The sequence below is a fragment of the Microcaecilia unicolor genome, chromosome 7 (genome assembly GCF_901765095.1).
Source record: "Microcaecilia unicolor chromosome 7, aMicUni1.1, whole genome shotgun sequence".
NCBI classification, from domain to species: domain Eukaryota; kingdom Metazoa; phylum Chordata; class Amphibia; order Gymnophiona; family Siphonopidae; genus Microcaecilia; species Microcaecilia unicolor.
Window position 1 is genome coordinate 262,612,756 of NC_044037.1, and position 25,800 is coordinate 262,638,555.

General features: G+C 40.5%; 1 protein-coding gene across 1 annotated transcript in view; it reads left to right on the forward strand.

Moving 5' to 3' along the window:
- The window catches only part of LRP1B (LDL receptor related protein 1B), a 1,639,960-nt gene that overhangs the window by 613,893 nt on the left and 1,000,267 nt on the right, over positions 1-25,800 (forward strand). The window contains 2 exon segments of the mRNA XM_030210865.1: positions 3,974-4,163; positions 11,933-12,055. Of these exon segments, the coding sequence (XP_030066725.1) occupies positions 3,974-4,163; positions 11,933-12,055 (313 nt within the window).

Sequence of the window (25,800 nt, forward strand, 5' to 3'; positions counted from 1 at the left end):
ACAGTATGGCTATTCTTATGCTCTTAGGTTCTAACTTAAATTTTGCAAAATAAAAATTGGTGCAAATCCATTTTTGGTCTGAGACCTTATTGCCACCCATTGACATAGCGGTAAAGTCTCACACATTATCTGGGTGGTAATGGTCTACGAGTGAACAATGAAGGTTAGCGCCATGCACCGGAAGATTTCCGACACATTTAGTGGCCATGCATAAAAAATGAAATTACCACCCGGTCCACGTGGTAGCTGGGCAGTAGTTCAAAACTGAGGCATGTAGAACACGCATACGCTCCTACATGGCTTAGTAAAAAGGCCCCTACATTTCTTATAAAGCTGTAGTAAAAAAAAAGTAGCTGTTTAATTATGTAGCCTGGAAATCTAATTAAAAATAATACCTACCCCTCACACTGCATACTGGATCATCATGCTGTTAACTTAAGCTCTGGAACTTGTTGCCGGATAATGTGGCAACAACAGTTAGTGTGTCTGGGTTTATAAAAGGTTTGGAGACGTTCCTGGAGGAAAAGTGCATAAACTGCTCTTAAGATGCACATGGGAAAGCCACTATTTATCACTGGAGTTGGCAGCATGGAATTTTGCTACTGTTTAGATTCTGTCAAGTACTTGTGATCTGAATTGGCCACTGTTTGAAGCAGGATACTGACGTAATTGGACTATCAGTTTGCTTCAGTGTGACTTTTCTTATGTTTTTATGTAAAGGAGAAAAATGCATAATAATAATAATAATAATAATATTTTGGTGTTATCTCAGTAAAAACATAAAACCTCTCCAGTTCTAAGCTTACTGTGAAACACTTGTAATACAAAACCTACAAAAATTATTCAGGACATTTAGAGCTAATCTACTGTACCATAACACAACTAACTTACAGAAGTAACACAGCAAGGACTCTGCCTAGGAACACTCAACACAGTAAATATTGCAGTGGAACCTAGAACATCAATATACATGGGGAACTGAAAAGGCTGAAATATTACAGATGCTTAAATAGAAACTTCATACAGTACCTGGCCTCGGTCACAAATATTGAACACAAATAGACCCTTGCCACGTACAGAATAAGTGACCACAACCTTAAAATATGAATATGTAGACAAAAATTAAATATAGACCCCAAGAGGCCACACTCTACATGTAGTGCAACACTAGAGAAATAGAAACTGCACCCTGATTTAGCAAAATATAAATAAATCAGCGTACATTTCTTGTAAAACTGACATTTTCCATTCACTGAATTACAAATAAAATTCTTCTTTCTACCATTGCTGTCTGGATTATTTTGTTTTTTCTTATCATGTGTGCCCCAGTCTCCAGTTTCTGCTTTACTCTGTCTTTTCTTATCTTTAGTTCCAAGGTCTCCAGTCTGTCTGCCATTTCTCTCTCTTCCTGTCTTCACTTCCTCTCCTACATCTATCTTTGACTGCTTTTTTTCTTTCAGTTTTCCTCCATTTATTTTTATATCTGCTCAGACTTCATTCATTCTTACTTAGACAGCATATCAAAAATGCCCCTCTTTGTGTCTTTATAAAATGTCTACTGAGTCTCCTTACTTAGGTGGCTTGTTATAAAAATACCCCTAAGAGAGCTCATATGGGTACACTTGGATGATGTTTCCCAACGTCAAGACCAACTTTTTCTGCACTTAGGGGAGATTTTGGGAAATATACCCCACACCCCCTGTTTATTTATTAATATATTTGTTTATTTATTTGATGTGAGGGTATAGTGGCATAGTGGTTCTCTTCAGGATCAGCATAGACCAGATGATCTGTTAATTACGTGGGGATGGAGATACTAGCAGACCTGTTGGGGTGTCTGACTGGAAGAACATAGAGTGTCAATAGAGGGGTAAGTCAAAGTGATATCATGCCTACCACCACCACATAGCAACCTCCCCCTGCCTTTAAATTATGCAATGCAAGAATAGTCCCAAAGGCCTTCTATGTATAAAGAAATCTCCTAGAAAAATTGACCAGTGAAACTACCGTTATCACTCATAACACTATCCAACTGTATAACTACTGCATCTCCAGTTCTGTAACCCACTCTCCACATTCCCCAACTATTGTACTAGGATATTCCTCCTCTTCTCCATTCTTTTCCCCTCCCTTTATTTTCCTTTTTGCCCTGTGAAAATTCCAACTGTTTGTGAGGTCTGTAAGATGTATCTAGGAAGCTCAGTACTAAATGTTTTTTCTTACTGTTGGTCTATGGAAAAATACTTAGTACATATGGCCTTGTATTCAAGTCTCAGTGAAAGAGTAATAAAATAAGAAAGGACTGGGAAATTTCAGGATGGGATTGGACTAGTTTTTTGAGTATATGCTTTATTTAAATAAGCATTCATGTGATATTCTTACCAAGACAGTATTTAGTTGCGTATTTTTAACAGAGGATTTTACAGTATTAAGAGCCAGATGCACTAACTCCACGGAAAGAGCCCTTCCCTTACCAATCCCTTAGCGAATCGATAAAAAACGGGCATGCATGAAGGAAATCGCATGCAAATGAGCTGCTCGCTGTTAGCTCATTTGCACGTGATTTTCTTCCTAAGGAGGGGAAGCCAGTTGGCAAGCTGAGCATGCGCAGAGCAGCCAATCGTTATGCTGGCTGCTCTGCTCATGCCAAAGACGGCTTCATACACGTCCTTCACTCAAAAAAAGGACATCCCTGACGAGCACTTGGACGTTTTTTTGTTCAGATTTTGTGATGGGCGTCCAGTCCTTCTCTTGGACGTGTTTTTCTTACGTGCCCGAAATGACCATGCCGGAGAGAATCTGGGATCGGGAGGTGCGAGGATGTCCAAATCAAAACTATTTGGACGTCCCTTTTGATTATGCCCCTCCAGGTCTCTCTCTGGCAATCAGAGTGCATTTAGCTGTCACAGATTAAAAAGCTTGGTATCTATAAGTATAGAATACTTCCACTATATCAGTGTACTGCTTTGTTCTAATTTTATGGCAGCTATTGCAAATACTTAGCGTTACTAATATCTGTTACCACCATGTTAATGCTGTTAACATGCAATGGGCATTGATATAAATAATATATGCTAATAATATTTATCAATGTTGATAACTTCCCTATTATGATATAACTGGTTTAGGGCAGGATTTCATATTATTATGAAAGTGGACTCAAGTTTTTTTGACCTATCATTGTTTTTTTCCTCCAATGGATTTCAAGATGAGCCAAAACTCATTGGTACTAAGTTGTAGGTCCATGAACCTTGCTTCACAACTACATGTTTTTTTTCCCCAAAAAACAAATTCTTAACCTCATCAGCCATTTAATTTAACTACTGCAATGAGTCCTCGGTCAAGAATCCCAGAGGTTCTTTACAGAACCCAGTTTATATGAATGCTATAGTGGGTTACTAATCATCCCCATCACATAATGACTTAAGGCCCTGTTTACTAAGGTGCGTTAGTGTTTTTAGCGTGCCTACACTTAGCGTGTGTGATAAATGTGTAGGTGGCTATAGGAATATTGTAGGCACGCACATGATTAATGCATGTACATGGATAACGTGCGTTAAAAATGTTAACGTGCCTATAACACCGCTTATTAAACAGGGCTATTAGTCTCTGCCCCCCCCCCCCCCTCAGAGGCTATGAATGTTGCCTACACAGCATTTCTATCCCTGAAAGGATAGAAGCTGACAGAGAAATTAAGGCCAACTATGACTCATGACAGCCTACTACAGTGTCATTAATGTAGGATTGCTTGGCATTTGAATAATTTTAAATTGAATTGTTTTTTTAAATTATGCATATTGGACTATTTACATGCTATAATAAATCAACTATGTAGATTGTTTTTGATGCACAGTTATATAAACTAGATATTGAACAAAAAATAGTATTAATAATGTTATTGAACGATTAACATCAACATTCAACAAAACAAAACAAGAAATAGATTTTCAGTTAATTTTTCAATTCATTGCAGGTAGTCTACAGTGGAAAAGAGCTGAATCACCCCTTTGGATTATCACATCATGGACAGTTCATTTTCTGGACCGATTATATGAATGGCTCTATTTTTCAGCTGGATTTGATGACTGGAAATGTGACTCTTCTAAGAAGTGAAAAACCACCTTTGTTTGGGCTTCAAATATATGATCCCAGGAAACAGCAAGGTATTAGAAAAAAAAAAACACATTTCAAAAAACACCTCACATTTTCTGATGGCTCACATTTTAACAAATGTCAGAATATCATAACAGTTTATGTCATTTTGTTATTTTTGGGACGGAAAATATATATACTGCCTCAGATTCAGCCTGCGGCAGTAAGCGGTGTCTGAGATGCTCACAGCCATGGACTGAACTGTCTCTGGATATTCAATGCTGGGAGCATAAGCAACTCCCAGCATGGAATATCCATGTCTCAACAGACGCCTGGAAGTTAACTGGGCACCAGTTGATATTCAAAATGTCATACGGTTAACTTCACTGCATAAAGGGGCCCTTTTACTAAGCCAGCCCAACGCATGCCAAAATGGAGTTACTGCCTGGCTACCGTGTGTCTCTTGCGGTAATTTCATTTTTGGCATGCATCCAATACGTGCAGCTGAAAAATAATTTTTATTTTTGGACACGTGTATCGAACATACGACAAGTGGCATTTGACACATGTAGGTCATTACCGCCCAGTTACCGCTAGGTCAATGGCTGGCGGTAGGGTTTCAGAGCCAAAATGGACATGCAGCAATTTTGATTTTGCCACACGTCCATTTTTGGCAAAAATTTTAAAAAGGCCTTTTTTTACAGGCACACTGAAAAATGGATCGGCACGTGCCCAATACCTGCGCCTACACTACTGCAAACCATTTTTCAGCACACCTTAGTAAAAGGACCCCAAAGTGAGGACAGACGTTTTGCTGTCCTGACTTTATGCAGTTATTTAGCCGGTAACAAGCTGAAAATCACCGCTAACCGGCTAAATTTGCATTCTGTCCATGCCTGCCCCCAGCTCACCCCTAACCAAGCCAGTTAGGGGATGGCCAGTTAGTGGTGATATTCATTGCCACTAACCAGTTAAGTGCTGTTGAATATCCCCAGATAGCCCCAGGCAAGCCATTTAAATGGCCAGGAGCTTCTACTTGCTGTTTAAATGGATTTGAATATTGGTAGATATTATTTAGGGGGGAAGTTATCAACAATGGCTACCATTAAGATGTGTTATTTTACTGTCAATCTCAGTTATTTATAACTATGTCTTATTGGATAAAATGGAACCTGTGCTAAAATACAGGTACACCCACAGTAGTTTGCCTATTATCTACAGGTACTTTCTCAGTCCTTGTACCAGGGGTAGTGGAGGGTTAAGTGACTCGCCCATGGTCATAAGAAGCCACAGTGGGAATTGAACCCAGTTCTTCTGCTTTTCAGCCCAGTATAATAACAATTAGACTCCTCTCCCAATAGGTGTAAAATACTACATCTTAATGATAGCCCACATTTGTAACTATGCCCTATAATGTGACTAAGGTGCTTATTTTTAAAAAATATGGATTTCTCACAAGGCCAAATGGACTTCCATTGATTTTGCAAAGGCAGAAAAGGGACATCCCTCACTGTAGTACATCTAAATAGCAAGTGGGTGGGATGTGGGTGGGGTTAGAGAGGTCCTTAAATATGGACATCCAACAGCAACTATCAAAGGGCAGGAAAAGTCCATGTCTAAAAAGAAGGACATCTTTATTAAGACCTGCTTCAAGCACATCCAGGGTACAAGAAGTGCCCTGATTGAGCAGCTGTCCACTGGAGGGATTAAGGTAAAACAGTGGCTGCTGTCCTCCTCCCTAAACCCTGAAAGTGAAACTAAAAGAAGATACCAACACTATCATAGCTTCAGGTGTTATGCACATTCTTAATAAAACAAGGAAAAAGTTTGAGTAGCCTAGTGGTTAGTGCTGTGGACTATAAAGCAAGGGGCACAGGTTCAAATCCCACTTTAGTTTTGTTTGTTTTTTTTAATTGTGAACCCTCCAAAACAGTGCATGAATTTCGAGCAGGAAATCGTGGCATATTTCCTGTTTGAAAATACTTGTGAGATGGGTGTCGGAAGAGATGTTCTGACTTTGAAAAATACCTTTTCACAGGAATACAAAATACTTTCTAGGAAAGTTATAAATTATGAAGGTACAGTAATTTTATAAACCATGCACATGTAGAACAGCATTTTACATGCTCAAGTTGATACCAGATTGCCTGGAGTATACATGTGTAAAAGTAGGTGCCCAGAAAATATGTGATATATGTGACCATCTCTGGAAAAAGGTGACTAAGGTCTACTACTACTACTACTTAACATTTCTATAGCGCTACTAGACGTACACAGTGCTGTACACTTGAACATGAAGAGACAGTCCCTGCTCGACAGAGCTTACAGTCTAATTAGGACAGACAAACAGGATAAATAAGAGATAAGGGAATTACTAAGGTGGGGATGATAAAATAAGGGTACTGAACAAGTGAGTAAGGGTTAGGAGTTAAAAGCAGCATCAAAAAGGTGGGCTTTTAGCCTAGATTTGAAGATGGTCAGAGATGGAGCTTGACGGACCGGCTCAGGAAGTTTATTTCAGGCATATGGTGTAGCAAGATTAAAGGAACGGAGTCTGGAGTTAGCAGTGGAGGAGAAGGGGGCAGATAAGAGAGATTTACCCAAAGTCACCAGAAATAAAACATGAGGTTTTAATTAATTCTGTTAGAGCAAACAATTTATAATAAAAACAATCCAAACCTTATCCTTTTATGTGAAAAAAATTAAAAAGTTACAGAAGTTCAAACATGTAATGTTTGTAGACTGGTTATGAACCCTCATGTCATGAAAAATCAGCCATTCTCAAAGTTTTAGATCCACTACTTCAGTCCTCTTTTTCCAAAGACGGTTACATATACATAGGAATTCCGAGGGGGGGGGAGGGGAAGGGAGAGAGAGAATTTGTGGCACAAAGGTGGGATCAGCATTTTTTACACGTACTTTATTGCATACATAGAAATGCACCAATTTACTTTTTCACAAAGAGATGTAACTTTGTGCAGGAACTTTAAAACAGGATATTGTATAAGGCCATATAACTACGAATTCCTTCAAGGTGTTTTGGAGGGATAAATGATTATTTTCTGGAGTAAATTGTAAGGAGAGATAAAGGGATGGATTATACTTGCAGGAATACATTTTGCATAAGATAGCAGAATTTAATGCAGAAATACAACAGTTATAACCTGTAAAACATGACACATCAGTGGGTAATCAGGCAGCAGATAAACTCAGACTAGAAGGAACTGTAGGGATAGAGTATGCAAATTGCAGACTTTCACAGAAAAGAGGAAATCACATACCACTATTCTTTATACACATACACATAAACTGATGGGTAGGAGAATAGGTAGATAATTGGTGTTAATTGGCATTAATTTAAAATTATGTGCATATATTAACACACACAGATCTGTGCGTGAATATCATGTGCGGCTCCAAAAAGAGATGTGGCTATAGGAGACACATGGGTGGATCAGTTTATAGACGCTGTTATTGAATAAGGGGGATCTGTGTTTAATTTAGGAGAAGGGATTTACACCAAAGTATAACCACAGTTCACGGTGCTTAACACTATTCTATAAATGGCACCTAATTTTGAATGCCATTTATAGATTATCGCTAAGTGCTATGTTTTAGGGGGGTGCTGATCTTTAGGGGCCATTTAATTGCACTTTTCTTAGAGACTGCACACTGGTGAGTGCTGTTGAGCACCATTAAAGATTGTAACCTAGATTGAGAGCTCCTGGGAATCAAGATACATTATTTTCACCTACTTGGAATCTTTGTAACACAGCAGAAGACTTACAGATGGGTAGCCAACCATGCTTACTAAGGTAAGCAAACAGGAATCAGTTGTGCTGGTGTTTTGGTTTTTTTTTTAATGAACAAAAAGGCAAAAAGCCATGCCACTGTCCCTGAATAAATCCACACAGTACAGGGCTGAGAAGGTATCCCTCATGACTATTATGGAGGAGCTCCGCTCAATGTAAGACTTAGAGGGTCTTTTACTAACGCACGCTCATGTTTTTGGCGCACGCTAAAATTATGGACACGCTAAAAGTTAGAGACTCCAATGCATTCCTATGGGCGTCTCTAACGTTTAGCGTGCCCACAATTTTAAAGCCCGGTAAAAATGTGAGCGTGCCTTAATAAATTTTATAAATATGGATACTAAAATCTATGTAAGGCTATTGGCAATGAAATTACAGAAAATATTAGAATTAGAATTTATTATTTCTAAACTGCCTTTATCCAAGGCAGGATACAAACAAAACATACATAATAAAATCACAAACAAAAACACTCCCAAACCAGATTTAATTCAATGTGATCAAGTCATTTTCATGCCAGGCAGATATTCCAGTGATAATAATAGACTGTATGCCAATATGCTGCTTTGTCCACAAACTCAAGATCACCCACTCGTCATCATATCCCTAGTTGTGCAGAAGGCACCAGATTGAGTGGTCTTTCTTTTTTAATACACTATGCTGGTTTGGATTTGATAAACTCTGTACTGATATGATTACAATCTTGTATACAATTCGAGATTTGGTAATAATCAAGAAACCATTCTATTCCACCCCAGGAGAGGCACGCATCAAGGCTATGATCTATCACCATTGCTTTTTTTAATTTGGCACTTGAGCCCCTACTGATAGCTATATAGCATAACTAAAATATAGAGAGCAGCTGTATAGGCAGAATAACAGCCAAGGTGTCTGCATATGCAGATGATGTTCTTGTCTATACAACAGGTGAGGATATCAGAAGACTTAGTTGAAAAGGTTGTGGCTGTGCCAGTAGCATGGCTGCACTTAACAACTCCTCTTGAGGTGGTACATAAGTACATACATAAGTATTGCCATACTGGGAAAGACCAAAGGTCCATCAAGCCCAGCATCCTGTTTCCGACAGTGGCCAATCCAGATCACAAATACCTGGCAGGATCCCAAAAAGTAGAAAACATTTTATATTGTTTATCCCAGAAATAGTGGATTTTCCCCAACTCCATTTAATAACGGTCTATGGACTTTTCCTTTAGGAAGCCATCCAAACCTTTTTTAAACTCCACTAAGCTAACCGCCTTTACCACATTCTCTGGCAACACATGCCAGAGTTTAATTACACGTTGAGTGAAGAAACATTTTCTCCGATTTGTTTTAAAATTACTACATTGTAGCTTCATCGCATGGCCCCTAGTCCTAGTATTTTTGGAAAGCATGAACAGACGCTTCACATCTACCTGTTCAACTCCATTCATTATTTTACAGACCTCTATCATATCTCCCCTCAGCCGCCTTTTCTCCAAGCTGAAGTACTAAGTGCAGCTGTGATATGAGCAGGTGTTACAGCCAGTGCGTGATAATAAGCAGCAACTAGACATACAAACAGCCATGCCTCTGTTCTACCCCAGTCATGCCCACTTACCACATTAAGGACTAGATTCTATACATCAAACCTAAAAAATTGGCACCGAAACAAAATACACCTAGGTCAATGGTTCCCAAAGTTGGTCCTGGAGGCACTCCAGCCAGTCAGGTATTCATGATATCCACAATAAATATTCATGAGACACATTTGCATACACTTCCTCCACTGCAATCAAATCTATTTCATGAATATTTGTTGTGGATATCCGGAAAACCTGACTGGGGTGCCTCCAGGACCAGGTTTGGGAAACACTGGCCTAGACGTATTCTATAAAGTATGCCGAAATTTAGATGTCAGCGCAACTGACTTGGCATAATGCCGATGTCTAAATTAGGTGCAGACTGGGTGTATTCTATAACAACATGTACAGATTTTAGAAACACCCATGACCTGCCCATTCCACTCCCATGGTCATGACCCCTTTTCAACTATGCGATTTACAATTTACATGCATCACATTATAGAATACGCTTAGACAGTTCTGCATGTAAAAATTCTAATCAATTCCAATTAGTGTCAATAATTGCTTAAGTGGCTATTATTGGCGCTGATTGACTTGTTAACTAATTAAGCTGCTTTCGACTGGATTTGCATGCACAATTTAAGTCACACTCTATAGAATCCGGGGGTAAATAGTTAGCATTGATTTTTGCCACACAGGCTGTTTTAATGTGCATTAGAAGTTAATGCAGGTGCATGCTCAGTTCTAGCTGCCATCCAGTCTGCCCAACAAGACAACTCATTTGTGCTACTTTTTGTGTATACCCTACTTTGATTTGTACCTGTGCTCTTCAGGGCACAGACCGTATAAGTCTGCCCAGCACTGTCCCTGCCTCCCAACCACCAGTCCCACCTCCCACCACCGGCTCTGGCACAGACTGTATAAGTCTGCCCAGCACTATCCCTGCCTCCCACCACTGGCTCTGGCACAGACCGTATAAGTCTGCCCAGCACTATCCCTGCCTCCCAACCACCAGTCCTGCCTCCCACCACCGGCTCTGGCACAGACCGTATAAGTCTGCCCAGCACTATCCCTGCCTCCCACCACTGGCTCTGGCACAGACCGTATAAGTCTGCCCAGCACTATCCCTGCCTCCCAACCACCAGCCCCACCTCCCACCACTGGCTCTGGCACAGACCGTATAAGTCTGCCCAGCATTATCCCTGCCTCCCAACCACCAGTCCCGCCTCCCACCACTGGCTCTGGCACAGACCGTATAAGTCTGCCTAGCACTATCCCTGCCTCCCAACCACCAGCCCCGCCTCCCACCACTGGCTCTGGCACAGACCGTATAAGTCTGCCCAGCACTATCCCTGCCTCCCACCACCGGCTCTGGCACAGACCGTATAAGTCTGCCCAGCACTATCCCTGCCTCCCAACCACCAGCCCCGCCTCCCACCACTGGCTCTGCACAGACCGTATAAGTCTGCCCAGCACTATCCCTGCCTCCCACCACCGGCTCTGGCACAGACCGTATAAGTCTGCCCAGCACTATCCCTGCCTCCCAACAACCAGCCCCGCCTCCCACCACCGGCTCTGGCACAGACCGTATAAGTCTGCCCAGCACTATCCCTGCCTCCCACCACCGGCTCTGGCACAGACCGTATAAGTCTGCCCAGCACTATCCCCGCCTCCCAACCACCAGCCCTCTCTAGTTGTTTTACGCAGCTTTAGTAAAAGGGTCACAAAAATATTTATTTTCATGTGTAAGTTATAAGATACTTTCTACTGAAAGTCTGACTTCCATTCATTTAATATTTGATTTCAAGGTCATGCAATAAACATGGTCACAGCCTGAAGCTGCTTTAAGAACCTGCAAGTACAGAGAAATTCTGAACCAAGTTTATTAGGTTAAGAGTTTCAATTCTTTTCATTTTTAAGCTTTTGTAAACATGTAGAATTAAATTTTAAATTCTGGGTAATAGAAAGAATCTTATTATAATGTAGGTCAGACAGCTTTACTGAGTAATTTGTACACTTCAGCTAAATGTGTATTGTTGATAGAACTATTTTATGGTATGTATATTCCTTCTTATTATTCTCCACATAACGCATGCAGTCCCTGAGGCTTGAGCTATAATAGCTTTTCTGTCATTGCACTCATACTTGTGCTACTTATTCTAAACTGGAAGCCTAATTCAAATTCTTTTTTACATTCTGCTATTTTCGGCCATTTAAATAATTAACTACACGTCATTTTAAAGTGCATGCAAATTCAGTCCTGCTGTCAGAATGCTGTTTTTTTTGTAAAAAGCTGAGATTTTATCATTTGATGTAAAGCTGTAGAAGGATTATGTAGACAGCTAGACTAGTGTGTGTGTGTGTGTTTAATCTTTTATATAACAGAATGTTTGTCTATATTTTTATTACATTGTGGCTTTTTGGGTTATTAGCTTTTAAACTTTCCATTTTTATTTTTTGCAGGTGACAATGCTTGCAGTGTAAACAATGGGGGCTGCAATACTCTTTGCCTTGCCATTCCTGGAGGCAGAGTTTGTGCTTGTGCTGATAATCAGCATCTGGAGGAAAACAATGCAACCTGCATATGTAAGAGTTTCTTGAAGTATAATTTAGTTTCTATTCTTGTTAGCAGGGAATGGAGTCAGGATTAGAAAGAACATCTCCCCCAAATGCATTCATGTATGCTTTAATGATAGTGGGTCTCTGATAGCATTTTTGACTGCATACAGATCATTAAGGGGTCATTTTACTAAGATGCGGGCAGTGCTAGCATGCACTTACCAAAGCTTGAAATGGCATATCGTGGGACACCCTCAGGCATCCTATGGTAAATTCCAAATCAGCATGCACTCACCGCGAGATAAAATATATTTTAACATTTTTGTTGGAGGGGGCATATCTGGAGCTGAGCGTTGGAGTTAATCAGTTAGCTAAGTAGACCCATGCTAATTGTAGATGTTCTGGTTAGTGCGTAGTATGTACTGCATGCTACTTGCATTTTCTTCTCCATGCTCACTCTCTACCCAGCCTGCATGAACACCAGCTCATCACACAAGAAAGGACACAAACTCAATGCTATCTTTGTCCCAAAATACACACTGGACATGACAAAAACAATATGGACCTCATCACCCATCATCTGATCAGGCCACCACCTACAAGAATTTAATATTCCCATAACTCACCTCAATCGAAAGAAGCCATGGTGAAAAACAATTCTATCAAGAGGAAAAGTAGATGAACCCAAAACTATGGGAACTAGTAGATGAAAAACTAAAGAGGAATCACATTACCCACAATTCTACAGACAAGATTATCTCAACATGGAACAAATCAATACAAGACACACTGGATGAAATACCACCACTACAAGAAAAAAAAAAGAATATCCAAATTAAAGAGCAATCCATGGTGCACAACATAAATAAAAAAAAATAAAAAAAAACTTGAAAAAAAAACATGGAGGAAATTAGAAAGGACCTGGTTGAAAACCCAAAACACCCAACACAAAAACACCTGCAGAGCAGAAATCAAAACATACAAAGAAAAAAGTCAAAAAACCAAATATACTACAGTCAAATGGTGACTGAAAGCAGCAATTCAACCTGCTCCCTCTTTCAACTAATAAAATCACTCACCAAACCAACACAAACAAATTCAGAATTCAGTTTACCAGCAGAAATCCTCACAATGTTCTTTCAGGAGAAGACAAAAAAATTACTTGACACTATTCCCAAGATAACAGCCTCAGAACACACAACAGAAAAAAAAACTGAAACACTGGAAGAGAAATGCCCTGCTGACCGCCAATGGTCCAACTTCAGAAAAACAAACTATATATGCCTCAAACCCACAATGAAAAAATTCTCAAAAGGACAATGCACCCTGGACCCATGCAGAGCAGACTATCTTAAATCAGCACCAGCAAAGATACTAAAACCACTTAACCACACTAGTAGACATTACATTAACTAAAGGCTATTTCTCAAAAGAACTAGGATAGGAAACAGAGAGTGGGGTTAAATGGGCAGTATTCACAATGGAGAAGGGTAGTTAGTAGGGTTCCTCAGGGGTCTGTGCTAGGACCGCTGCTTTTTAATATATTTATAAATGATTTAGAGATGGGAGTAACTAGCGAGGTAATTAAATTTGCTGATGACACAAAGTTATTCAAAGTCGTTAAATCGCGACAGGATTGTGAAAAACTACAAGAGGACCTTACGAGACTGGGAGACTGGGTGGCTAAATGGCAGATGATGTTTAATGTGAGCAAGTGCAAGGTGATGCATGTGGGAAAAAAGAACCCGAATTATAGCTACGTCATGCAAGGTTCCACGTTAGGAGTTACGGACCAAGAAAGGGATCTGGGTGTCGTCGTCGATAACACACTGAAACCTTCTGCTCAGTGTGCTGCTGCGGCTAAGAAAGCGAATAGAATGTTGGGTATTATTAGGAAAGGTATGGAAAACAGGTGTGAGGATGTTATATTTGCCGTTGTATCGCTCCATGGTGCGACCGCACCTTGAGTATTGTGTTCAATTCTGGTCGCCGCATCTCAAGAAAGATATAGTAGAATTGGAAAAGGTGCAGCGAAGGGCGACTAAAATGATAGCGGGGATGGGACGACTTCCCTATGAAGAAAGACTAAGGAGGCTAGGGCTATACAGCTTGGAGAACAGACGGCTGAGGGGAGACATGATAGAGGTATATAAAATAATGAGTGGAGTGGAACAGGTGGATGTGAAGCGTCTGTTCACGCTTTCCAAAAATACTAGGACTAGGGGGCATGCGATGAAACCACAGTGTAGTAAATTTAAAACAAATCTGAGAAAATATTTCTTCACCCAACGTGTAATTAAACTCTGGAATTCGTTGCCGGAGAAAGTGGTGAAGGCGGTTAGCTTAGCAGAGTTTACAAAGGGGTTGGACGGTTTCCTAAAGGACAAGTCCATAAACCGCTACTAAACGGACTTGGAAAATCCAAAATTCCAGGATAACATGTATAGAATGTTTGTACGTTTGGGAAGCTTGCCAGGTGCCCTTGGCCTGGATTGGCCGCTGTCGTGGACAGGATGCTGGGCTCGATGGACCCTTGGTCTTTTCCCAGTATGGCATTACTTATGTACTTATGTACTTATATAATGCACTGATCAAAGGAGATACACTAGACAAAAACTCTCACAACAACTATCAGCCAGTAGCAAGCATACCCACCATAGCCAAGATTCTGAAAGCGACAGTGGCAACCCAATTACAAGAATACATGGAACACCAATAACTGGATCCAATGCAATCAGGATTCCGCTCTACATACAGCACAGACACAGTAATGGCAGTCCTTCTTTCAGAACTATACCTCCTTATAAATAAAGACCAACAAATCTTCATTATACAACTAGACCTATCAGCTACCTTTGACCTGGTCAACCATGAAATCATCTTAACAGTGCTCAAAGATGTAGGAATAAGAGATAGAGTTCTCAATTGGTTCTCAGAATTTCTAAAACATAGATGCATTCAAGTCTAATGGCAACAACCTCTATCTCAAGCATGGCCCATGAAACATGATGTTCCACAAGACTTCCCCATTCTTCAACTTGTATCTCAGAGACATAGGACAAATTTTAACTCCTTACAAAATCAAATATTACACCTATGTAGATGACATTATCCTTCTATTCCCAGGAACAAACCCATCATCAATATACTCAAATGAAAGATGTCTTCACAATGCTTTATGAATGGTTTTGTGCCTCGAAACTGAAAATTAACCCCGATAAAACCAACAAACTATGGGTGGGAAACAAGACAGCAAGACAACCAGACACACACCCTGAACTGGTAGGAACAACAACCCCACTGAAAAACAAAATCAGGCTCTTAGCAGTATGGCTAAGCCTTATATATCAATGTGTCCTTCCAAATAAACAATCTGATACGTAAAAGCTTCTTCAAATTAAAACTTCTCCAGCACATGACCAAACCTATTTCCACAATATTGTACAGGCTATGGTTCTTACAGGACTTGTCTATTGCAATAAAGTCTATTTAGGACTATCAGACAAATCACTGAAACATCTGCAAATAGTCAAAAATTCAGCAGCTAAATTGATAGGAGGAGGTTGCTGGTGTGATCATGATATACCATTCCTCATCAAACTATACTGGCTACCCATAAAAGCAAGAATAGAATTCAAGCTACTAACAATGATCTTTAAAAAAAACTCCATGGCCTCACACCATCCTACATTTGGCACCTCGTACAACTACATCAACCCAAAAGAACCCTAAGATCCTTAAAGGAAATCAAACTTGTTATACCAACTTTATAAGAATGCCGAAGAAAGAAAACTCACAACATAACAATTATTGGAAAAGAAGCAGAACTGTGGAACATACTACCGTGAGACATAAGATTTATAACAGACTATCTGCAGTTCAGATGCTCAGTTACAACTTAGTTACTCCAGAAACACTTTGGCTCAACCTCAGCAAAACTAGCTCCACATCTACACAAAAAGTGGAAGATAAAACACAAAACTACCTGCTAAACCTAGCAGAACACTCACACGGAACCTAAACTTGTCCCAATAAAAATGGCGAAGGGTCTACATTATAGACTATGAGTTTCAAAGACTATCAAGTTTCATATTAAATATGATCTTACATAAACAATTATGCTCAATCATGTCTAGCTAGTTAGTAAGATGTAATGCAATATTGTTTACTATATACTGAACAGTTTCACTGTAAGTTATTACTAATTAATGTTAGCTAATCTTTTGATAATATACTGTTAAATGTAAACCGCTTAGAACATGTGCAATTACTGCCACCCATTTTGTAAGGTCTCAAACAGTGTTCCTGCATTAACCAATTAACACGTGCTAACCCACTCTCCACCCCACCCCCAACATGCCCCCTCAAAAACATTTGTTACATACAGCACTGACACATTTGGCAGTTACTGCAGAATGTGTGAGCGTGTCCTAGAGTATGCCAATTTCAGCTGTTTTTTGTTGTGTTTTAGTGCCTAACACAGCTAGTAAAAGGGCCCTTACATTTTTGCTCCAGATTCTATATAGCGCAACCAGTGTTCTGTGCCAAAAATTCAAGTGTATTCTATAACAACTCGCATTAGTTAATTGACTTAACAAGCCAATTGGTGTTGTTAACAGCACGTAATAAACAATAATGAGCACTAATTGGCAATAATTAGAATTTACACACATAACTTGCTAAGCATATTCTGTAACACACTGTCCAGCTTATAATCGAACGAGAATAACGCCCAAGTTCCGACCTAAATCGGGAGATGGGCGTTCTTCTCACAAAAACAAATAAAGCGGTATAATCGAAAGCCGAACTTTGGACGCTTTCAACTGCACTCCGTCGCGGATGCAGACAAAGTTGACGGGGGCGTATCGAAGGCGTGTCGAAGGCGGAACTGGGGCGTGGTTATCGGGCGAACAGAGATGGGCGCCCTTCGCCGATAATGGAACAGTTTTGAGCTAGAATTTAGGACACTTTTCCTGGACCCTGTTTTTTGACGAATAAGGCCCCCAAAAGTGCCCTAAATGACCAGATGACCCCCAGAGGGAGTCGGGGATGACCTCCCCTGACTCCCCCAGTGGTCACTAACCCCCTCCCACCACAACAAATGATGTTTCACAACTTTTTACTTTCACCCTCAAATGTCATACCCTCCTCCCAAGCAGCAGTATGCAGGTCCCTGGAGCAGTTGTTAGGGGGTGCAGTGGACGTCAGGCAGGTGGACCCAGGCCCATCCCCCCCCCCTACCTGTTACAATTGTGCTGCTTAATGCTACTAGTCGTCCAACCCCCCCAAACCCACTGTACCCACATGTAGGTGCCCCCCTTCACCTCTTAGGGCTATAGTAATGATGTAGACTTGTGGGCAGTGGGTTTTGAGGGGGATTTGGGGGGCTCAACACCCAAGGGAAGGGTGCTATGCACCTGGGAGCTCTTTTACCTTTTATTTGGTTTTTGTAAAAGTGCCCCCTAGGGTGCCCGGTTGGTGTCCTGCCATGTGAGGGGGACCAGTGCACTATGAATCCTGGCCCCTCCCACGAACAAATGCCTTGGATTTATTCGTTTTTGAGCTGGGCGATTTCATATTCCATTATCGCTGAAAAGCAAAAACGCCCAGCTCACACCTTGACGAATAAAACATGGGCGTCTTTTTCTTTTAAAAAATACGATCCGCCCCGCCCCTTCACGGACCCGTTCTCGGAGATAAACGCCCATGGAGATAGGCGTTTCTGTTCCATTATGCCCCTCTGTGTCTAAATGTAATGCACCCATACAAAAAGGGGCATGGTTTTGGGTGGGGAAATGGGCATTTCATGGGCATTCCAAAATTTACTTTTGATGTTACAGAATATGGCCCAAGACGCCTAAATCTATATTTACACTACATTCTTGTTGGTGTAAATGGAGTTGCATAGTTTTAGGCATTAGTATATCAATTAAGCATATTCTATATACTGCACTTAAATATAGGTGCTCCTTATAGAATATGCTTAGGCAGAAATGTGTTCCGCACAGATTTTCTAGGCACCTTATATAGAATTTCCCCCTTTGTGTATTAAAGACCATAATCCCCTGGGGAAATTCCCATGTATTACTACATTGACCTTTTAATTTGATCTTTGCTGTGATAGTGATTGCTAGAGGTCATGCTTCCTTCCAGTTGTCTTTAGCCATGGGATCTGATGTTGACTAGCAGGCTTATTTTTGAAAGAGAAGGGCGCCCATCTTTCAACACAAATCGGAAGTTAGACGTCCTCACAGGGTCGCCCACATCGGCATAATCAAAAGCCAATTTTGGACGTCCTCAACTGCTTTCCATTGCGGGGGCAACCAAAGTTCCTGGGGGCGTGTCGGAAGCATAGCAAAGGCGGGACTGGGGCGCATTTAACACATGAGCATCCTCGGCCGATAATGGAAAAAAGAACGTCCCTGATGAACACTTGGATGACTTTTAATTTTACGACCAAGCTACAAAAATGTGCCCTAAATGACCAGATGACCACCGGAGGCAATCGGGGATGACCTCCCCTTACTCCCCCAGTGGTCACTAACCCCCCCACCCTAAAAAAATAGTATTTTTCCAGCCTTTATGCCAGCCTCAAATATCATACCCAGCTCCATGACAGCAGTATGCAGGTCCCTGGAGCAGTTTTAGTGGGTGCAATGCACTTCAGGCAGGTGGACCCAGGCCCATCTCCCCCTACCTGTTACACTTGTGGAGGAAACAGCGAGCCCTCCAAAACCCACCAGAAACCCACTGTACCCACATCTAGGTGCCCCCCTTCATCCCTAAGAGCTATGGTAGTGGTGTACATTTGTGGGGAGTGTGTTTTGAGGGGGGGGGGGGGTTGGGGGCTCAGCACACAAGGTAAGGGAGCTATGCACTTGGGAGCTTTTTCTGAAGTCCACTGCAGTGCTCCCTAGGGTGCCCGGTTGGTGTCCTGGCATGTGAGGGGACCACTGCACTACAAATGCTGGCTTCTCCCATGACCAAATGGCTTGGATTTGGTCGTTCCTGAGATGGGCGTCCTCTGTTTCCAGGGACGACCATCTCTAAAGACGATCATCTCTAAGGTTGACCTAAATGTTGAGATTTGGGCACCTCCGTCCGTATTATCGAAACAAAAGATGGACGCCCATCTTGTTTCGACAATACGGGTTTCCCCGACCCTTCGCGGGACGTCCTGCGAGGACGTCCTCAGGAAAACTTGGGCACCCTGTTCGATTATGTCCCTCTAAGTGTTACTTGTAAAAAATGATCATGACTCCTATCCTCAGGAATGAAGCTCCTGTCTAATCAGAAACACGTGCAGATAAAATACAATATAGAGAGGTAAAGAATGGGCTCAATGTGGGGTTCTTTTTATTTCTATGTTTTTTGAGGGTGGGCCTTTTTCTAAAGCTTAGCATGTAGTAATGGATATTAGCACACACACTAAATGCTGTGTGTCCTATTTTATACCTATAGGGCCATGTGGTACTAGCACATGATAATGTATGTTAGTGCATGCAAAGCTTTTTTAAAAGGCCCCCTTTTATATTTTGTAGTTAAGGGATATGTTGCCACACACCAGGTACAAAATATAGTAAAAACATATTATGACATTGAATTAGAACAAAAGTTCAAGTGAATTTACACCGAGAGTAACAGTTAATAAAGAATCCTAATGGCACTTTGTTCTAAGCCTTTCTTAACGTCATTTTGGAAAGAACTTCATACAAGTTTTAATGATGGAATAAGTTGGAAAAGAATAACCTTGGCGACCATGGAGAATACAGTGGGTGGAGTATATGAAAAGAAAGATCTAATTAATAGTGTGCCGTAAAAATAATTGTCAGGGTTTCACAAGTGATTCACAGATTGGCAAGGGAGCCAAGAAAGAACCACCCCTGAGAACACAGATAAAATACTTATCACAAACTGATCATAGAGATGCTGCAGTGGTCCTTAAGGATTTATATTAATTTTCTATAGCTATTGCACTGATAGGGTTTTTATTCTGTTTATCAAAATGAACTGTAGAAGTAAAACCATGGATAATTGGTTTAATTTTTGTATATGAATTATACTATCTCTCTACTTGTCAAACAGTGGAAATACTGCACAGTAATTCTGGATTTATACTATAAATTAATTCTTTTTTCAGTAGATATGGTTTGTCCCCAAAATATTCTAACATGATAAGATATAAATATTAACAATAACATTGTGACATATATAGACAAATTTAGGCTGCAAAAGCCTGTTGTAGAGCTTCCTATACCACTGTTTGTGACCCCCATCCAGTTTGCTAACATCACCTGAAGTGAGGTGGGTCACTGTTGAGCAAGGTGGAGTCAGTGGTGAAAACACTGAAAGAGCACTATCAAAGGGGCATGCCCTTTTTCATACCGTTTCATATAGAATTGATTCAATATGAACATTTTGGACTTTTCTTTAGTATTTTTTTACACCTATTGGATATATTTTTAGTTGATTTTGAATTTTGTTTGGGCTTAGTTGACTAGATTATGATTATCTTACTTTACCAAAGGAAAATCCTGTCAAACAAATACAAATGATTTCTTTGACTGGTGACCACAGAACTGGATAAAGGACATACACTGGATGCAATCTACTTGAATTTCAGCAAAGCCTTTGATACTGCTTCTCACAGAAGACTAATGAGAGGGCTGAACTTAGGACCCAAAGTGGTGTAGTAGTAGTAGTAGTAGTAATAACTGGATTGGAAACTGGTTGACCGACAGATGTCAAAAGGTGGTGGTAAATGGAATTTGCTCAGAGGAAGGGAAGATGAATAGTGGAATGCCTCAGGGGTTGATACTGGGGCTAATCCTGTTTAATATATTTGTGAGACATTGCGAAGAGTTAGAAGGAAAAGTTGGCCTCTGCCAATAGAGTGGATACTCCAGAAAGAGAGTAGAAACCGTGAGAAGAGATCTCCAAAATTTAGAAGAATGCACTCAGAAAGGCAGTGGTCATGGCCAGAAGAATGTTTGGCTGCATAGAGAGGGGTATAACCAGATGTTATGGTCCCAGGCTTTAAACAAACAGTCCCGGACTCTGGAACACTGTCGTCGAGCAGCAGCAGGAGGCAAACCCCCCCAACCAGGACTGGACAGGATTCAGGATGCTCAAGCAGGATTCAGGATTCTCAAACAGGCTTGGCAGGAACATGATTCAGGATACTCAAGCAGGATTCAGGATTCTCAAACAGGCTTGGCTGGAACAGGATTCAGGATACTCAAGCAGAATTCAGGATTCTCAAACAGGCTTGGCTGGAGCTGAAGCTGAAGGTAGAGGGGACTAGAGCAAGCAAGGCAGACTAGGCAGGACACAAAGCCGACCTACACAGAGAACAGAACTAAGGCTGAAGCCAAGGGTAGAGGGGACTAGAGCAAGCAAGGCAGACTAGGCAGGACACAAAGCTGACCCACACAGACAAACAGAGAAGAACAGAAGCAGAAGTGCACATAGGCACCGTAAACAAGAAATCAAGACAGAGGTGCCCACGGGCACATAAACAATGAACAAGGCAGAAGTACACACAGGCACATGGACTATGATCAAGGCAACAAGAAATCAAGACAGAATTGCCCATGGGCACACAGACAAGAACAAGGCAGAAGTGCTACACTGCACATGGACTAACCTGGAGACCTTTAGCATTGCAAAGGCCCTGAATGAAAGTCCACCACTTCCTTATAAAGGCCCTCACTAATGATGTCACAACTACAGGACAGAGACAGGAAACACACTGAACCCCAAGGTGAGGCTTGAAACACAAAGGAAGTGGAAACACTACAGGACAGAAACAACAATGCAAGGTGAATCAAAGAGGGTTCACGACCACAGTCGTGACACCAGCAGAAGAAAGGAGGTATTGATGCCCCTGTACAAATTGTTGGTGAGGACCCACTCAGAATATTGTGTTCAGTACTGGAGACCATATCTTGTTAAAGATGGAAAAAGACTTGACGCAGTTCACAGAAAAGTGACAAAAATGGTATGGAGTTTGCACCACAAGACATATGAGGAAAGACTTGATGACCTCAAGATGTATTCCCTGGAGGAAAGGAGAGATAGGGGTGGAATGATACAGACATTCATTTGAAAGGCATTAATATACAAATAAACCTTTTCCAGAGATGAGAGGTGGTAGAACTAGAGGACATGAATTTAGATTGCAGGGGTGCTGACTCAATTAATTATTTTTCATGGTGAAGGTGATAGATGTCTGGAATACCTTCCCACGGGAGGTGGTAGAGATGAAAACAGCAACTGAGTACAAAAATGTGTGGGATAAACACAAAGAAATCCTGTTTGGAAGGCATGGAAGCAAACACGCTTAGCAATGATTAGATGGCAACACCAGTAATTGAGAAGCACTGTCCTGGGCAAACTTCTATGTTCTGTGCCTTGAACATGGCTGGACAGATTCAGCTTCAGTAGCTGGAGAACAAGGCCAGTGCCAGGCAGACTTTTATGGTCTCTGATTGTGGCTGGACAGATTTGGATGGGCTGGAGTAGGGCTTTGATGACAGCTTCAGTAGCTGGATAACTAGGTCATTGCCAGGTAGACTTCAGCCCTGAAAATGGCAAGGACAAATCAAGATCAAGTATGTTATGTTATATATTATAAGCAGTGCATTTTTTTCTAGTGAAAAAGGTGCCGGTACTCAAATGCCAGGCCACCTTTCAGGGGTGGGGTGATCACTGAGGGACCCACCCCACAATAGCCAGGCCCCCTGCAACCAGTCACAGAATCTGTGACAAGGTAGAATTGGTGTGTAGACCCTGAGCTCTTTCATTAAAACTTGGGGACCATCAGTCAATTTTAGCAGAAAGTGGGAAAGATGCTGGTACTCAGTACCCCAATTACCCCCTCAAAAAAAGCCCTGGTTATAAGATATTTATAGCCCGCCAATTCTCCCATATCAGATTCAAGGTGAGGTAAACATTTTTACAAAACAGCTGAACGTTCATCAGGAATTATAATAAATACCATCAGAAGACAAAAACTACAAAGACAGTACTAGCAATGACAATGAGAGAGAGAGAGCAAATGTGTTTTTTGCATCTTCGAAAAAAATAAATAGCCCTTTAAATGATGAATTTGGACAGGAAGACTATTCCAGAGATGAACAACTAAGAAACAGAAAGAATGTGTGAGAACTAATTTGAATCTAACATGCTTAACAGATGGAAACGCTAAAGTTAAATGTTGACATGATTGAGAAGTAAAACAGTTTTTTTTAATCTAAGGCTTTTGCAATAAGTGTAGGTGCGCGGTGATCCATTTTTCAGCGCGCCTTTTAAAAATTGTTGCTGAAAACGGACATGTGGCAAAATCAAAATTGCTAGGTGTCCATTTTGGGCCTGCGACCTAACCGCCAGCCAATGACCTAGCGGCAAAGTCTCACGCGGTACTGGGTGATAATGACCTATGCATGTCAAATGCCACTTGTCGCATGTCTGATATGCACATCTGAAAATAAAAATTATTTTTCGGCTGCATATACTGGACACACGCCAAAAATGGAATTTACAGCAAGAGCCACATGGTAGCCAGGTGGTAACTCCATTTTGGCATGCGTTGGCTGCACGTAGATGCTTATTCAGCTTAGTAAAAGGGCCCCTAAGTTTCTAATAGTAACTAACCCTCACCACCCTATCAATCTTTTAAAAAAGTTACATTAGAGAACATCATTTATCCCCTGTTACAGATTGTCAGGGTATATTTGTATGACGTTATGTTGCTGATCTCATTTTTTTGTGATTTCAATATCTTTATTTAATTATATTATGGAAGAATAGAAAAAATACACGAAAAATATGTAACAACAGTTTTGAATTAAACAAGTACTGTGCAATTCCTCAATTAAAAGATCCAAGATGGGGAAAAAAAAAGTAAAAGTAAAGATTACAAAACCTGTAATGGACTTAAGAACCTTCCCTCTCTAGTCCTGACTTATCAGTTAAAATTAGCATTCCAAAGACAATTCAGAATGTGTCTTAGGCAAGTTACTGTAAATGAACAACAAAAAAAATCAGATAACCTATCTGGTTCAAAGTAAAGATATGCCTTCTGCTGATAAGTGACTTTACATTTACAATTATAATACAAAAAATAAACAGCTCTCATTCCCATGCCTTGAGGTTTTAGAGCTAATAACTCATTCCGGCCATTCTGATTCTCTCAAGTAGCATCTTAGTAGATCCTAAAATCATATCCTAGAAAGTGCTTTCAACATGTAGGAATAAAACTATTTAAATATCCAATCTTGGTCCTATTGTAAAAGGAAATTAACCATAAATGTTGCAGAATCCATGTTTTATGATGAAAGACTCAAATCAGAAGTCTGATTGTTCCCATGTTCTCTTTTCTTAATCATTGATTTCATTTTACATAAAGCATTTAATGACTGGCAGGTAATATACAGGCATTAAGGGAAATTGCCTACATTTAGGCAACATATATGTTCATAAATGCCTGTATTCTAGACATGTATGTGAACACACACATGCATAAAAGACAATATTCCAGCTACTCACTATTCTGTAAGTATGTGCCAATCTCAATGGTATGTGCTTTGCAGGTAGTTTTTCACATGGTTGGATCTTGGATGGAATAGGTCCTGTTCATAACATTCAGAAAAAAAATGGCAATCTCACAGCTGTAATCAAACAGGAAAATCATCTAGATTTCCTTTTTGATTATGGCTGTGAGATGGACATGTTTGCACTGCAAATGTCCAAAATGAATAGCTGTTTTCTGTTTTTTTTAAATATTTTTATTGCATTTCAATACACATTCAAAGACAATTTGACAAGCAATTCAGAAAATGAATTACAAAGCAATTACACTAAGCAATCTATAAGCAAAGAAACAATATTTCAACGTAGTCCACATTAGGAAAGAGATCCATGACCTTGCGAGATGGATAAAAAAAAGGAGATGGGTAAGAAAATTTCCTTCTGATATACCAAAAATACACTGAGAATATGAGAGTTACACCTTTGCCTTCAAGAAAAAATCTTAACCGAAACAGGTTCATAGAAAATATAGCGCACATTCTGATATCCCACAAAACATTTATAAGGAAATCTAAGTTGGAAGGTAGCTCCTAAAGAAATCACTGCAGAATGTAATTCCAAAAATTTATTTCTTCTAGACTGTATCCACCTAGATACATCTGGAAACACCTGGACTTTCACTCTGAAAAATGATGTATCTATAGCCTTATAATCTCAAGACTGAGTCCTTATCTTGTAGAAAGACAAAAGAAACAGGGTAGCTCTTGCTGTTACTTCACATTCTAAAGATTCCAGAATATCTGAAATGTTCAAGTACAGTTGGATAATTAGAAAATAAAAGGGGATAGAGAATTTCTTTAACAAACTAAGGGGAACCAGCGGTATGCCATTTCTGACAGGCTGTAAATTTATTTTTTTTTTCCACATGCGGCTTATCTGGCGGTAATCAGGCAGCACCATGTGCTGCCCAGTTACCAGGTTAGTGCAGTAACCCCCTAGGGCTCCCCCAGAAAGTGGCCATGCAGCAAGTATATACTTATCTCACAGCTATTTCCGTTTTTTTTTTTTTTTCACAAAAACCCTGCTGTGGTAAAAGGGGCCTTGGCGTGCCACCGAGGACACCTCAGTGCCCCTTTTACCACAGTGTGGTAAAAGGTCACCTTAATTCCAAAAGCATCCCGAAAGAGTATTAGATATAAAGATATTTATACATTAACTTTTCCTTATCATGCAGTTAAGGA